General features: G+C 40.1%; 1 protein-coding gene across 3 annotated transcripts in view; it reads left to right on the top strand.

The window, feature by feature from the left end:
* The window catches only part of LOC131246293 (4-coumarate--CoA ligase-like 9), a 28,378-nt gene extending 23,907 nt beyond the window's left edge, over window positions 1-4,471 (top strand). The window contains exon 7 of one of the 3 annotated variants that reach the window (XR_009171293.1): window positions 4,025-4,126. Coding sequence is in view for 1 of the 3 variants with exons in the window: in XM_058246251.1 (XP_058102234.1) it covers window positions 4,025-4,150 (126 nt within the window). In the remaining 2 variants the exon portion in view is untranslated. Of the gene's footprint in view, window positions 1-4,024 lie in introns of all 3 variants that reach the window. The other 2 variants (XM_058246251.1, XM_058246252.1) reach the window with 2 other exon arrangements.
* Window positions 4,472-16,610: the final 12,139 nt, after the last annotated feature.

The following is a 16,610-nucleotide window of genomic DNA, read 5'->3' as shown; positions in this document are numbered from 1 at the left end:
CTAGACTATTAATGAATTTGAGAGCTTGATGGTCCGTGTAAAGTATGAATTCCCTTTGAATCAAATAATGTCGCCAGTGCCGCAGTGCCTGGACCACCGCATATAACTCGATCTCATATGTAGACCACTTCTTACGTGCATCGCTAAGTTTCTCGCTGTATAAGGCTACCGACCTACCTTCTTGAGACAAAACTCCCCCAATTCCGACATATGAGGCATCACATTCGACTTCAAAAAGTTTGTCGAAGTTGGGAAGTACAAGAATTGGGGTCGTGGATAATCTGCGCTTGATTTCAGCAAAGCTCCTATCGGGTTCGTCAGTCCACTGAAACTGCCCTTTTTTCATGCAATTTGTGATTGGTGACACAATGGTACTGAAATTTTTCACGAACCGAGTATAGAATGTCGCCAATCTATGAAAACTTCGTACTTCGTGAATATTTGTAAGAACCGGTCATTCTCTGATTGCCTTCACCTTTTTCTCATCCACCCGAATGCCCGTGGATGTGACAACAAAACCCAGGAACAATAGGCTATCAGTCATGAAGCTGCATTTTTTTAAATTGAGGTACAACTTATTTTTAGTGAGCACTTGAAGGACCTTCTTGAGGTGTTCTATATGGGTGGTTTCATCTTGACTGTATATCAAAATATCATCGAAGTAAACCACAACGAACCGCCCAATGAAAGGTTTCGGAACTTGGTTCATTAATCTCAAAATGTGCTAGGCGCATTCGAAAGACCGAAGGGCATGACCATCCATTCGTATAATCCTTCCTTAGTCTTAAAGACCGTTTTCTACTCATCACCCGACCGTATTCGAATCTGATGGTAGCCGCTTCTTAGGTCCAATTTAGAGAATATTTTTGCACCCTCTAGCATGTCTAGCATGTCGTCCAACCATGGTATAGGAAACATGTATTTTATGGTGATTTTGTTGATGGCTCGGCTGTTGACACACATGCGCCAACTCCCATCTTTCTTTGGAGTTAATAGAGCTGGTACAGCACATGGACTCATGCTCTCTCGAATAAAACTCTTACGGATCAACTCCTCTACTTGTCCCTGCAGAATCTCGCACTCATTCGGACTCATTCGATAATGGGGACGATTAGGTAAACTGGACCCAGGGACAAAGTCGATATGGTGTTGGATATCCCGCATGGGGTGTAACCCATCGGGAAGGTCATCGGGCCAGATTTCTTTGAATTCATGTAGCAGGGGCCTTAGTCTTTCAGGGATGTTGGTAGGCTCGAGTTCTTCCCCTTTTACAATTAGTGCATAAGTCTGTCCTGTTTCCTTTGATTCTTCCACGAAGTCTCGTATGGTTAAGAGAAAACGACCCTCCACTTTAGAAGTTTCAGGTGGTCCCTCTGGATCTATAGGGGCCAATATGGTCTTCCGGCCGTCCTTGACGAAGATATATATATTATCTCGCCCTTTATGAGTGGCGTCACGGTCAGATTGTCAGGGTCGACCGAGTAGTATGTGACATGCTTGCATGTCAACCACATCGCATACTACTTCATCCTTATACCGTTTGCCAATTGAAAAGGATATAGTGCACCGTTCAATTACCTTTGTTTCGCTGACCTTCTTGATCCAACTGATTGTATATGGAGAAGGATGACGCTCCGTTTTCAATTGCAATTTTTCCACCATAACCTTGGAGACGATGTTCTCGCTGCTCCCACTGTCAATGATCACGTCACAAACCTTTCGATTCACCATACACCTAGTGCGGAAGATGTTATGCCGCTGTGGATGCAATTCTTTTCTTAGTGCATATAATAGTCGCCTCACAACGAGCGACTCGACGTGATCTTGCTGAATCCAACGTGAATCATCTGCCTCGTCCTTGGTGATATACTCATGTTCTTCAATATCTGGATCTTCATAAGCGTTATCAGCACTATCATCATTGATGGCGAGGTTTGCCACTTTTCGCTAGGGATAAGTATTTGATAGGTGGCCCGGTTGGCCACAACGATAACAGTTATCGAGCCTTGGCCGAGCATAGGGGTTCGAGATTTTACTTGGACCAGCAGCAGTCGATACGCCCCTTTGGGGTCTAGCTTGCCCGCTTCCCTGATCTCAGTTCTCAAACGTAGGAGGTTGAGTGCGTGCTCCTACGGGCTCCTTCCCCTTAGGCTGTGCAGTTCCCTGGGGCAGACCTGCCACAGGGATCCTTGCAGTAGGATAGGTCCATGTGCTAGGACGTTCAAGTTGCGCTTCTGCCCGATTAGCCAACTTGATCGCATCATTCATTGTCTAGACGGACTGCATCTGGACCTGATCCTGGATAGCCATACGCAATCCACTGTTGAATCGGGCGACTTGCTGCGATTCAGTATTGACCAAATCGTTACGCGCCGCTAGGCGGTAAAATTCTTCTGCGTATTCTCTCATCGACCGACTACCCTGTCGACAATTTTGGTATTGTTGGAATAATACCTGATCGTAATCGCTAGGGAGGAATCGGGCACGTAGTAGCTGCTTCATCTGCTGCCAAGTGCGGATTGGTGCTTTCATCTGCCTGGTTCGCGCGAGTTGCAGTTGTTCCCACCAAGTTGAAGCTCCTCCTTTCAACTTATAGGCTACAAGCTTGACCTTCTTTGCTTCAGGGATGTCCATATAGTCGAAAAATTGTTCAACTTCAGAAAGCCAATCGAGGAAATCCTCAATGTGTAGTTGGCCATTGAAGTTAGGAATATCAACCCTCATCTTGAATTCTCGATCCGTTCGATCTACTCGATCGCCGCCATATCTGGGGTGTTGGAAGATTATGTCGTCAATTTCCTCCTCACTAGACCCCCCTTCTTCAGGAATGACCCTTGGATGTATTGCCGGTACTATCCTGCGATCAGGGCGATTAATTGGGGGTGGAGGATTGCCACCAGGAACACGAAGTTGCCTTAGGTTTTCCGCCACGAGATTTGCTATGCGGTCGATGGAAGCCTGCAGCCCTTATATGGCTTGCTGATTCTCTCGTTGCGCTACTTCGAAAGCTGCCGCCGTTAAAGGTAAATTCCCTGGAGCACTGCCCATGGGATTGTTGCCCGACCCGTCGTTAGAAGCCATCAATCCGAAGAGAAACCTCGCTTTGATACCAAACTGACGCAGGGGAGGACGTGAGGTCGAGCACCGTCTTCCTCAAGAGGATAACTATTCTGAATCCACGGAACTTCTCTGGACTCCTCACAGAAACTTCTCAAATCCACGAAGAAAGAAAGCAGAAACTAGAAATAAATTCTAATAAATTCGAGATTGATTGATGAATCCTTAAAAACGAGTTCACAACCCTTTAAATAAGGGTACCAAGCAATGAGAAAGAAATTAGAATCAAACTACAACTCAAACTCCTAGAATCCGCGGCTTACTATAAATAGTAAACTTACTATTTATAGACGGTCGTGATGTCTACTAGTGCGCAATGTTTTTGGCCAAAAATAGTAAGTGTCCTATTTGGCTTCACCAAACCGTTCTCCTAATTATTCTAAGCTCTTTTCACGTTGGGCGCAACTCTTAAAGCCCGACGGATGAAGAGTTATAATCAAACTAAAACTTACTATTTATAGTAAAAACGAAATTAAAACAGGGAAATGACCATCAATCAAGGGTTTTTTCGCAATTCCGGGCTGTGCAACCCGACGTAGCGGGGTTGATTGGCTAAAGTAGCTCATTCTACCCCAAAATCATATATTTTATGTCAGATAACTCATCCCGGATTGCAAGATATGCCCGATCTAAGGTCCGATGGTCCGGATCACTTCTGTCGTCGACCGGGCGTTTTCTGATCCATCTTGGCCATGAAACTGTCCGCGACCCGCTCTACAACAGTACTTTGTGAAACTCCATATCCAAACAGCCCAACTGTCTTTTTAGTGGAAAACAATTTCCAAGAATGCATGGATTCCGTGTATCCAAAGATACCTAAAAAGAAAACCAACATCATATGCCATTTTCCAATTATTCCTTAATCATGGGTTCTCACTTTACATTTGTCTTACTGTTCTTGCTACAGGTTGCACCATACAAGAAAATACGCCGAGTAGCTTTCATAAACTTGATACCCAAATCCGCTGCTGGAAAGATCTTGAGGAGGGAGCTGGTCAGTCATGCTCTTTTAAGCTCTTCTTCGAAATTATAATTCGTTATTTTCTTGAAGACAGATCTAGCCATAAGAACAATCAAATGCATATATAGTTCTAGTCATTTTTATGAAGCTTGCATGCATACAATTCTTCATTCTTTTCCAGTTGCAGCTTGAAACCAACAGAAATAAGATGGGAGAGGTTTTTTTTTTTTTTTTTTTTTCCTTGTGCATTTTAACTGTCCATTTGAGGAAGCCACCTTCATTGCAGTATTTAATCAGATGAACGGCTTGGATCACAGACACGGCAGATGAATGGATATGGTCTCGATTATGTAGTAAGCAATCTACTAAATGAAAACAGATTTGGCCAGATAATCACCAAAGGACAGTAGTCATGATGTCTAGATAGTTAAAAAGAAATGAAGAAATGAACAGGATTTACTAGCATTAATTTGCCCAATCTCCATGCAGGGTAGAATAGATGGTCATGATCGTCGTCATTGCTAGAGCTGTCCATTAGGCCACTGGGCTGGACCTGATTTCTGGCTCAAAAAATAGAGGGTCCAGCTGTGGACCTGCAAGAGCCCAAAATGAGACCTGTTTGTATCCACAATGGGCCAGGTGGTCCAAATATTTCAGACCCAAAAATTTGATGGGTGGGCTAATGTTGATGTTGGCCCATCCCATCAATGGCCCTAATCATATCCTCATCCCTGCTTAAAGAGGCCGATATGATAGGCAGAATGATGTTTGATACTTGATTAGGATTCACATGTATTCTGCATGTCGAGGTCAAGTCATCTATTAGGTCTTACTTGATAGGCTTGTTTTTTGGAGCATTCTATCATCGTGGTGGGGCTCACTTATATTGTAAGTTAAATGGCACACACAAAAGTGGTCCCCACATGAGCAATAGTGCTTAAGAATAAGCAAAGGAATAACATTTTTCAGGCAGATGAATGACTTGTAATATAAGCCTATTCTAGGAAGACTTGTAGAGGAACTGGCCTCAATAAATAAATAAATAATGGGGGTTTTTACATATGACACCCTCCCTTCAATACCAATGCAAGTAAATCCTCCCTTCTACATATGAAAATTAATCACCTACAGGCTTTCAAGCAGGTGATTTTTGCCACAAAAAATCACTCAGATTAAAATAATAATAATAATAATTTCAGCATTTTATTTTTTGACTGAAAGTTGCTTGCATAGCTCTTGTAATGCACAGGCAGCTTGTCAGTGATCCATTCTCTCTACATATTTGTAAATAACTCCTTTCATTTTTCATTATTGATCTAAAATCATCCGATACTAAGCATTCATTGAAAAATCGTGAAGGAATCTATCATAGCCATTATAGTTTACTGTCAACCATAAAGAATAAAAATAAAACTTTTGTTAGCTTTAGTTTTGGAAATTTTGGATTTAGTTTTCAAGACGAGGAAGAGTTTAGGGAATAGGGTTTGGCTTTGGAGATTTGGGAGGGATAAATTGTCATTTTTAAAAAGAATTTTGCTAATCTAATCATAGGTATCCAGCCAAAAATTAATGGCTAGGTGAATTTTTTACCATATTTGGAAAACTAATGATCTTATTTAGGAAAAAACTCATTGGGGGGAGGGGGGGTGTTATTATTCTTTAGGCCAAAGGGGAGGGTGGTACGGAGATATATGCTCACATGGGAATTGATTCTCATGAACACCTTTTGACACGTTATGTGAGCATAAAATCCGAATAGTTGACAAGATGAGTCAGCTCACAAAATCCCCAAGGCCCGAAAGTTAGCCAGATCCAAAATTTTGGTGGGCCATAACAAAGTGAAAGGCAAATCAAGAGGGGGAATTCACCCTCACTTTGCTATGGCTCACTAGATTTTTAGACCAAGCTAACTCTTAAGCCTTGGGAGTTTAATAAGGTGATTCATTTAGTGGATTTTTTAGATTTTGTGCCCATATCACCTGTAAAAAGCACTCACAAGTTCCCATGAGAATTGATTCCCATGTGAGCATTTCACGGGTGATATGTGTCAAAACCTCCAAAAAAATAACTTCTTGTATTAGGGCCGTTCGATGGACAACAACATTTCAAAAAAACTTATGCAAGGAACAATAAAAATGACTTTATGCATGGTTGCATGGACGGTGATCGTCATCCTCATCATGTCTAGATCTATCAAGGGGCCGGGGTTCAACGTCTAGGCCAATGGCCCGGATTAGGCCCAATAGCCCAGGCGTGGGTTTAATCTAGGGCTGTAAATGGGCTGGGCCTGTGCTTGGCTTCGGCTCAGATTTTGAACTGTTTGGCTGGGCCTGCTTGCCGGGGCTATTCAAAATTGTGATTTTGCTTGGCACTAGAGCTGGGCATGAGACAACTCTACTCAGCAGACTCGATTCGTTCAGACCCAATTCGACCAAAACTGAGATGGTGAGTTGATCCAAATCCAGTAGACTTCGTCCAATCTAAACTCAAACTGAGTCGAGTTCGGGTCACCCAGTGATTCAATTCAACTCGACTTGATATCCGACTTGGTATTGACTTGACTCAATTCGAGTTTGGGTCACCCAGTGACTTGATTCAACTCGACTTGATATCCAACTCGGTATTGACTTGACTCAATTCGAAACCCAACTCGTACATTTAAGAAAAAAAAAAAAACAGATTTGATGTTTCAGATATGAGATGTCATGTAGTTGATGGAGAAGTTGCAACTCCAGCAGGTGCACATAGGTCCTGAGCTGTGATTTCAACCCGTAGATACCCACCACACCCGACCTGACTCGGTGCTAACTCGAGCCGACTTGTTACCCGTGACTGGGTCGAGTTCAAGTGAGGTCTATTTCAAAACCGGAACGAGTTGGATCAGCCCTAACTTGGTCCGACTCAACTTGATGCCCAGCTCTACTTGGCTCAGACATTGACAGCCGTACTTAGATCCACCATAATTTCTATTTAAGGCCCACCTGAGCCCAAACAAGGCCCATTAGTTTCTGTAATACGCCACGTCACCCCAGCTCTAATTAATAATCATATCTTGTTCCTGATTCAAAGGGGCTATTATGATATTTAGAAATGATATTTTGACACTTGATTGCCATTCACATTTGTTCCGCATGTCAACATCAAATCATCAATCTGGGCCGTCCGCTGTGACGAAATTGCACTGATTGAGCCCTTAGGAGTGTGGAGGCCAACGATTGGATTATACAGATCGACAATCTAAGCTCTCATGGTCAGTGGACAGTGACACTGACTATAGCATTAAAATAAGAGGGGTAAAAAAAAAAACATTGAAATAAAATGGCAGTCCAGCTTGGCCCAGCTCGACTCAACTCGACTTGGCCAACAGGTTACCCTAGTTCAAACTTGACTCAACTTGGTCCTTGAGCTTAACTGGGCAGCTTGGCTCAGCCCGGTCAGTAAGTCGGGCCAGCTTGATCTGAGTTCGAGCTGAGCTTGAGCTCGGTCTTTTGAACCGAGTTCGAGTTTGAGCCAAGGGCTGCGTGCAAGTTTAGGTTTTATAGTTTTTTATATATACTATAATATAAATAATATATAATATATAATTTATTTAAATATATAAATATATATATATAATATTTATACTAAGTGAACTCAATCCGAGCCGAATCAATTCGAACCAAGTCAAGTTCGAGTCAAGTTCTACGCCAAGTCTAGTTGAGTTCTATCTAGCTTAGACTTGGCTTGAAATTTTTTCAAGCTAAAAAAATTAGCTCGACTCAGCTTGAATCCAAATTCAAGCTGATGCAAATTAAGCTTTTTTTAGTTGAATTGGGCAAGTCAACCGAGCTAACTTGGTTTATGTAGGGCTCTACTCCATATGCATGAAGAACACTCCATGCTGCGTTTATATATATATATATATATATATATATATATATATATATATATATATATATATATATATATATATATATATAATGAAATCATCCAAATAAGGGGCCCTTTATTAAATGTTGCATGGCCTCAAAACTAGATCTTTTGTAGCCTCTAATGAGATGGTTATGATTCATCCGTTGTACTTTGCCAGTTTTTCCCACCATAATGGGGCCCAAGTTTTTGAATGGCTACGAGTGGTTACACATGGAAATTGATAGAGCGGCATACATTAACTCAAATTAAACAGTCAAAATTGTGAAGCCTGCTGTCATTTAGCTACAATCCTAAAATCAGATTGATTGAACAATCCTGATCTCTGATTTTTGGACACTTGTGGAGATAGGATCAGTGGATAGTTTTTGTTTTTAACCGTCCAATAAATGTCCACCAATCTGATAGCTAGTTGATCAAATAAATGTAATTTGTGATTGATGATGCATCTAAAATAGGACCTCTAATTTGGACGGTTTAATTTAAATTATTTTTATGCCAAGTATGAAATTTCTTAATGATATATATGCGCCTACATATCATCCATCACACCCTGCAAGAGTATCCAAGTTTTTCTCATTAAGCTATTGATGGACGGTGTGATTCAATGGCTGAGATTTGGTAGAATATATCTCGATATGGGACATCTGGGGACTTTAGTCTTTAGATCTGAAGTCACGATCGATATTTCAACGATCCAAATCGTTTATATGATGAGGCACAAGTTGGATAGCGATAGAATCTAGAAACTCTTATTGGATATTTTAACTCATTTATCACTTGACTCTTTTGCTCTGAATATGGACGGTTAGCATAAGATGAGGCCCATAGTATAAACGGCTTGGATCAATGAAAAGATCCTGGATCCAATGGCTAAAATGTTGATTGAAAACTGTGCTAGACTTCTGTGATAGTTTACCACCATTTTGAAAATGGCGGCCAATCATATTCTCACATGTGGCACTCATTTACAGGCATCCATTCCATCAAAATTGTCAGGAACATTACGGATGGAGCACATCTCCAAAATCACATAGATCAAGCAATCCTAACCGTGCAATTGGTGGCTATCAAATGGACACTTAAAAGTAGAATAATAAATGCTCAAAATCCCATCGACAAAATCGAACGGTTACTATCATCTCCTCAGCTTCATTTGTTGGTCATTCTCCATCCGCAATTGGGTCAGCAATTTGGTTGGTCTGGATTGCCTTGTAAATGTTAACATGTATGTTTGAAGAGTTACCACAAATTTTTAAACGGTGAAGAAGTATTGGAGAACTCTATCCTATTCCCTAAAAAATCCATCATCCATTGTTGGCTGCACCTTATATAAGTCAGATGACCGAAATCAGATAATAAATTAAACCATTCTAACCTCCCATTAATGGATGATAATATATATATATATATAGAGAGAGAGAGAGAGAGAGAGAGAGAGAGAGAGAGAGAGAGAGAGAGAGAGAGAGAGAGAGCGCACCGTACTGCAAAGGCGCACCGTACTGCAAAGAAGTTACATGCGAACCTCCATATAAGCCGTGAGATAAAGGGAACGGCTGGAATTCGCCACAAAGTCCTCGTGAAAAATGACTCTCCTATGATCATGCAGTGATTAGCTACTGCAAAGTTGAAGTAACATCACCAAGTTCTATGGGCCCACCTTAATGTATTTGTTGTATCCACACCGCCCGTTCATTTTTAGAGATCATTTTAGGACATGAGAAAAAGAATAAGCAGATCAAAAGATGGAGTGGACCCCACCACAGAAAACAATAGGGAGAGAGACACCTACCGTCAAAACCTTCCTAAGGTCCCTTGTAATGTTTATTTAAGATCCAACCTGTTCATAAGTTAACATAGACATTAAAGAAGGGAAAACACTAGTCTCAGCTTGATCGAAAACTTTTGTGGCCCTTGAAAGTTTTTAATGGTAAGTGTCACTCACTCCAATGGTTTCTGTGGTGGGGTCCACTCAAGCTTTGGATCTGATTCATTCTTTGTTTAATGCCATAAAATGATCTCTACAAATGGATGGACGGTGTGGATACAACACATACATAGTGGTGAGGCCCACAAGGTAAGGGTCGGGTAACTGGTAATCCACTCCTGTGGTATCGACACCGCATCACAAAGCAGGTCGCCACCCATGCGCAATTACATGATCCAACCTTGTTGTACGGTGGGCTCCGTGGGCCTCATCGTGTTGTATTTATCCACACCGTTCATCCATTTTTCCGGATAAGTTTAAGCTTTGCCCTCCAAAAATAAAACATATAAAAGGCTCAAGTGGACTATACCAGAGGAAGTAGTAGTGGTAATGACGGCCAACGTTGAAACCTTCCTAAGGCCCACCTTGACGTTTATTTGCCATCCAATCTGCTCATAAGGTCACATAAACATGTACTAAGGAAAAGCACAAATGTATGGTTAATCCAAAACTTCTCAACCGTCAAGAATTTTTTAATGGTGAGCGTTCAATCTCCACTATGTGGTCTACCTGAGATTTGGAGCTTTCTAATTTTTGAAAATCTAAATTAAAATTATCTAAAAAATTGGATGAACCGCGTGGATAAAACCCATACATTACGGTGGGCTACGCAGAGCACCTGACCGGACCGATTCTGTCCAGGCGAGGCAGGACGCAATTCGCTTTTGCTCCAATGGCATCTAACCCATCGCGGCGGCGGAGGAATGCGGATTTCCTGCGAAAGCCAAGTTCCTTCGCTGGGAAACCAGGCGGGGCCACTTTTATGCTTGTTGAGAAATCCTCCCCGTCCATCTTTTTTGTGAGTTCATTTTAGTACATGACGCATAATATGAATCATATCAAATGCTCAAGTGGGCCGAAAATATGATAATTGAACGTCCACAGTTGAAATAATCGTGAGCGACGGTCGAAATAATATTTGTGTTTTCAGTTCATCCCAGTAGGAATGATGTTATTAATGATATAGATGACATGTAAACATCACCGTCGAACCCAAGCAGGTTTCAACAGTAGGAATTTCCCTATCCACGTTCTCCTTTAGTACGTTACACTTGAGCTTTGGATACTGTTCATTTTTGGAATCATGCCCTAAAATGAACTCACAAAACAGATGGACAGAGAAGATTTCTCACAAACATCAAAGTGGCACCACCTGGGTCCCGGGGCAGGAACTTCGTGCGGAAGGCTTTTGCACAAAATCTGCGTCCCTCAGGGCGCATTGCGCCATAGAAATCGAAAACGGATCGACTACTCCCTGCCACAAGCCCGGTGGCTGGTGTTCGGTGCTTCGTGAGCTCCACCATGATGTATGTATTTCATCCATACTTTTCATCCATTTTTAAAGATCATTTTAAGGCTTAATGCAAAAAATGAGAGGGATATAAATCTCAAGTGTACCACACTACAGGAAAACAATATTGATTGGATATCCACCATTAAAATCTTCCTAAGGCCCACTGTACTATTTATTTGACATCCAATCTGTTGATTAGGTCATATAGACCTAGATGAAGGGAAAAAACAAAGATTAGCTTGATCCAAAACTTTTACAGTCCCAAAACATTTTTAATGGTCCACGCTCATTCAACACTGTTTCCTATAATGTGGTCCACTTGAGATTGTGATATACCTCATTTTTAGTCTCATACCTTAGAATAATCTGGAAAAATAGGTGGATGGCATGGATGAAACATATGCATCATGGTGGGGCCCACAGAACACCAACCACCAACCATTGGGGGGAGTAGCCAATCCGTTTTGATTAAAATTGGGAGCGGATCAAGTGAGACCCCGTAGTGGTCGTGAGATCCGGGAATGGGCCATTCCCGGATCTAACGGAGATTGGTGAGATCACGGTGTATGTGTTGTATCCATACTGTCCATCCATTTGTAGAGATCATTTTATGGCATGAGCCAAAGAATGAATCGGATTCAAAGCTTGAGTGGACCCACCATAGAAAACATTGGAGTGAGTGACACTCGCCATTAAAAACTTTCAAGGGCCACAAAAGTTTTCAATCAAGGTGATACTAGTGTTTTCCCTTCTTTAATGTCCATGTTAAGTTATGAACAGGTTGGATCTTAAATAAACATCACAACGGACCTTAGGAAAGTTTTAATAGTGGGCGTCTCTCTCCCTATTGTTTTCTATGATGGGGTCTACTCCACCTTTCAATTAAAATTTTTTTTTTTTCTCATGTCCTAAAATGATCTCTAAAAATGAATGGGCAGTGTGGATACAACACATACATCAAGGTGGGCCTACATAACTTGGTGACATTACTTCAAGTAACGCGACTCAATTTGGTAGTAGCTAATCTCTGCGTAAGTGTGTAGAAGAGTCATTTTTTATGAAGACTCTATGGCGAATTCCAGCCGTTACCTTTATCTCATGGCTTATACGAAGGCTCACATATAACTTTTTCACGATAAAGTGCGTAGGAGACCACTACTCTCTCTCTCTCTCTCTCTCTCTCTCTCTCTCTCTCTCTATATATATATATATATATATATTACAACATCAATCTTGTATAATTTTTGGTTCATGAACCATTTAAAGTGCGATCCATTATTTGAACGGTTTAATTTTAGTCATATTATATAATTTTTGCATGTGTATAAACCATCGGACAAAAATGTCAAAAGTTAGTTAATAACCAGGTAAAGCTTGATTCTTACAAGTGGGTTGGATACTTGTAAATTGAGCTAACCCTAAATGATTTATAAGTAAATGGCTTATGGTTGAATAATTTATAGCTTGAAGTCTCATTTGATTTTTAGGTGAAAAGTTGTTATTATTTGATTTCATGCTTTTTATTTATAATCTAACTACTATGTTTTTAAAGATTCACTCTCCATTTATAGGACTTAAACAATTTGCAAGCTATCCAAATATAAATAATCATTTACCTATAAATCATTTATAGCTTGCGGTTAAAGTTGGTAGGTGGTAAATGATTTACACATATGCTGTAAATGATTTACACACATATATAAATCATTTACTACTTAAATTATTTATAGGCATCTGAACAACTTCCAAATTTGTCAGCATGCATATAGAGTTTGACACGTCCGTTGTGCTGGAAGGTCAAAAGGAGAAGTACTATAAGCTCTGCATGGAAGCCCCGGTAAATGGCTGCAATAACTCTAACTGTCCTAAGGCAGCAAAATTCCTTGTCGTATTAGTAATGACTTGCAAGAATGGTATAATAAGTGCCCCACTGACATGGACCCGATGAAATTGTTGTCATTGAAAGATTGAGATTGTCAAGAGAAGGGTGGATGATGGAGTTCGGATGAAAGCATACTAGCGAATGTACCTAATCACTCGCTTGAAAGCAAAACTGCATGCATTAGCATGATCCCATGTCCATACCATTAATATTGATCCATCGGAAGCACAGTATTTTAATAGAGTGCAGGTGTCTTAGGAGAGTGAGAGAGACATTCACATGAAGGTAGACAGGACGATTAAAGCGACCTCCATATGCCAGCTGCAACGCTTGAGCGTAGTTCTTCATATGAAGGGTTGTTCATAACCACCCAACCCTACCACACAAACGCTACTAAATTATATCATGCTACATTATCATTATCTTTAAGGTGATATGTATACGATCTATAATAATTATACCAGAATTTGTAAGAGAGTTGCAGTAAATAAGCCTTGATAATACAATATAGCTCCTTTGCAAAATCAAAGAAGGGTAGGTTTTAGCTTGCTCTGCCACAGTTATTTGGTTCAAACCATTCTCCAACTGTTAACACATAAAGAAACGGATGCAAAGTTGAGAAAACCAGCCGAAAAATATATATGACAATGGCATGTGGTGCTCATGTAGCTTTCATGTGTGAGTGTGGTAAGTGCTTATGGTGACTCTAACCTTTAAAAAACAAAGCTTTAAACTCCTAATCATCACCTCTCCATTTCTTGAAAAAATAAGAAAGAAAAATAATTATTTTATTCTTTTGTAAAAGAAATCTCTTTAAATTTTGAAAACAAAGTTCATTTTTTTCTTTTGAAAAGAAAGTCTCGAATCCTAACCATTTGGCCCCAACTAACGGTCCACTCAGTGAAAAACTTCTAGCCCATTAGGCGATGTGACATCTAACCCTTATTATAGGTTGGCCCCGCTAAGGGAATAGCCAAATATAAAATAAATAAATAAATAAGCTCTACTTACTCATGAAGTGGACCACACGATATAAAAGGATCCATAGGCATTAGGAAATAGCAAAATACAAGTGTGAACCACTTGATGAGTGGATATGGCTTATGTCATATCCACTTCATCATATGGACTTTAACTTGGTGGTTCAAAATCAGATTTGGTGAACAAGTTATTCACCTTTGATTGGTGGATACTTTTCTTTTTTTTCTTTCTTTCAAAAATAGGTACCATTGGAAATTTTTCATTACAACCGTCCAATAAATGTCCATTGATCAGAACGGTAAGATAACCAAATGAGTGTAATTTTTGGTTCATGAAACATCTAAACTAGCATCATAGTTTGGAAAGTTTTAATTTGATTTGTATGCCACATATGTAATTTCTAACTGCCTGTTTATTAGCCATCGCTGGGTCCTTGCCCTTGCCCGACTCTTAGTAGTTTCAACACCTGGTCAAGGGTTAGAGTACCCATAAGTGGTGAAATCCCACTACTGCGTGAGTGTGTAGCGGTGTGTGCGCGTGTGTTTTTTGTTTTTTTAAAGCCATCACATTCTGCCAGAGTATCAAAGATTTTTATATTATTTCGTACCATAATCAGTCATTGATTTGCATGATGACCATTATGTCTGTACAAGTAAAATTGATGGGTCGGTGGTCCAGACCATTGAAAAAATAAAATAAAAGAATCTCAGACTGGAAGATTTGAAACATGAAATTCTTGGTCTTTTCTTCTATAATTCTTTATTAACAGTCTATTTACTAACCACCAACTGAAATGTGTGAAATACCGTTTGGGAAATATTTACAACAACGTCCATACGTTGTGAAAACTATCAGCTCAACGGTCTTGATCTCCATATCATGGGCTCCACGTATGCATAATCAAGACCCAAGGAACGTATTCGAATCCTGGGACGAGGATCGTACAACTCCATTAATTCCGGTGAGTTAATTGATACTCTGGATGTCTTATGACACTTGATACGCATGCACTTAGGAATGATATGTATGGAAAATATTAACTCTAATTAAACCAACTAAATTGTGGGTCCCACTGTCGTTGAGTTTAAAAGCTAAAAATCAGGTTCCTTGCGGAGTCCTACTCTGATTCATGGACACTTGGTTTTTTTTAAAAGAAATAATAATAAAGCCGTAAGATATTTTGATGTCCACCAATCTAATAATTATAGAACCAAATAATAGAAATATTTGTTCAGAATATATCTTAAACGGTGACCCGTAATTTAGACAGTTTATTTTGAATTACTTAATATGCCACTTATGCAATTTTTCAGCAATTTCTAACTGTCTGAGTATCATTACAATAGTGTTTCAGAGTATTCATCCATATTTTAGACTTTAATTTATGAATCGGTTTGCCTCTCTGGCGACTGATAATCCAGCGTATATTGGCACCCACTGGGGCCCACGTACTGATAATTTTAATGATCAGAACCGTTCATGTTATGGAATTTATCATATCAGGGCATTGAGAAAACACTCCAAAAACGATTATTGCAGTCATCAATAGTATAGATGAATTTCAACTCTAAAAATCAAAGATTAGGAATTCATCAAAGCTTAATTATTGTATAATATCTTATTTTCTATAGAAAAGAGACTATTTAAATCATCGGACCATCTCAGCATGTTGGCTCGAGTGGGTTGCGACATACGATACCTTCTCAATCGCGACAGAGGCAAAACAAGCTCATAGTTAAATTCGTTATCTTGCTCTGGATCCGATCTCTGCTATGATTGCAGCATTGATTTTGGCGGATTATTGTGCGGATTTTGTCTTTTGTAGATACCAAGTGCGGTCCAGCGAATGCACTTTCTCATCACTCGTCTTTCACACGTGGAAACATGGCACACGTATGGAGATCCAATCCGTTCATTAGATGGTCTCGGCTGTTTGATGTCTTGCCTGATAAGGTAGGCATATGTATACAAAATAAATGGACGGCCGAGATAAAGTGATCAGTAAAAGTTCCCATTTAGCCCACCTGGTAATCAGTCAGTTTCACTTTTCTTTTATCACAGGCATCTACCTGATTGGACCCACCTGATGAACAGCATGGGCATTGTTCATGCATTTTGAAAGACCATTTTAAAGCATGAGCAAAAGAACGAGTCAAATCCAAAGTTTGAGTGGACCCCACCAAATAAAACAATGGGGAGAGTAACACCCACCATTAAAAACTTCTAAAGGTCTAGAGTTTTTGATCAAGCTGATATTATTATTTTTTCAATTACTGCATGTCTATGTTAACTTATGAACAAGTTCGATTCCAAATAAACGTCAAACCTAGACTTAGGAAGGTTTCAACGGTGGGCATCTCTCTCACCGTTGTTTTCTGTGATGGGTCCTACTCCAGGTTTTTATCTGCCTTATTCTTTTGGCTAATGCCCTGAAAGGAACTCTCCAGATGGATGGACGGTGTGGATACAATAAATACAT

Source organism: Magnolia sinica, chromosome 5 (genome assembly GCF_029962835.1).
Source record: "Magnolia sinica isolate HGM2019 chromosome 5, MsV1, whole genome shotgun sequence".
In the NCBI taxonomy this organism is placed as follows: domain Eukaryota; kingdom Viridiplantae; phylum Streptophyta; class Magnoliopsida; order Magnoliales; family Magnoliaceae; genus Magnolia; species Magnolia sinica.
The sequence above is the reverse complement of the archived record's forward strand: the minus strand, read 5'-3'. Positions and strand labels throughout refer to the sequence as shown.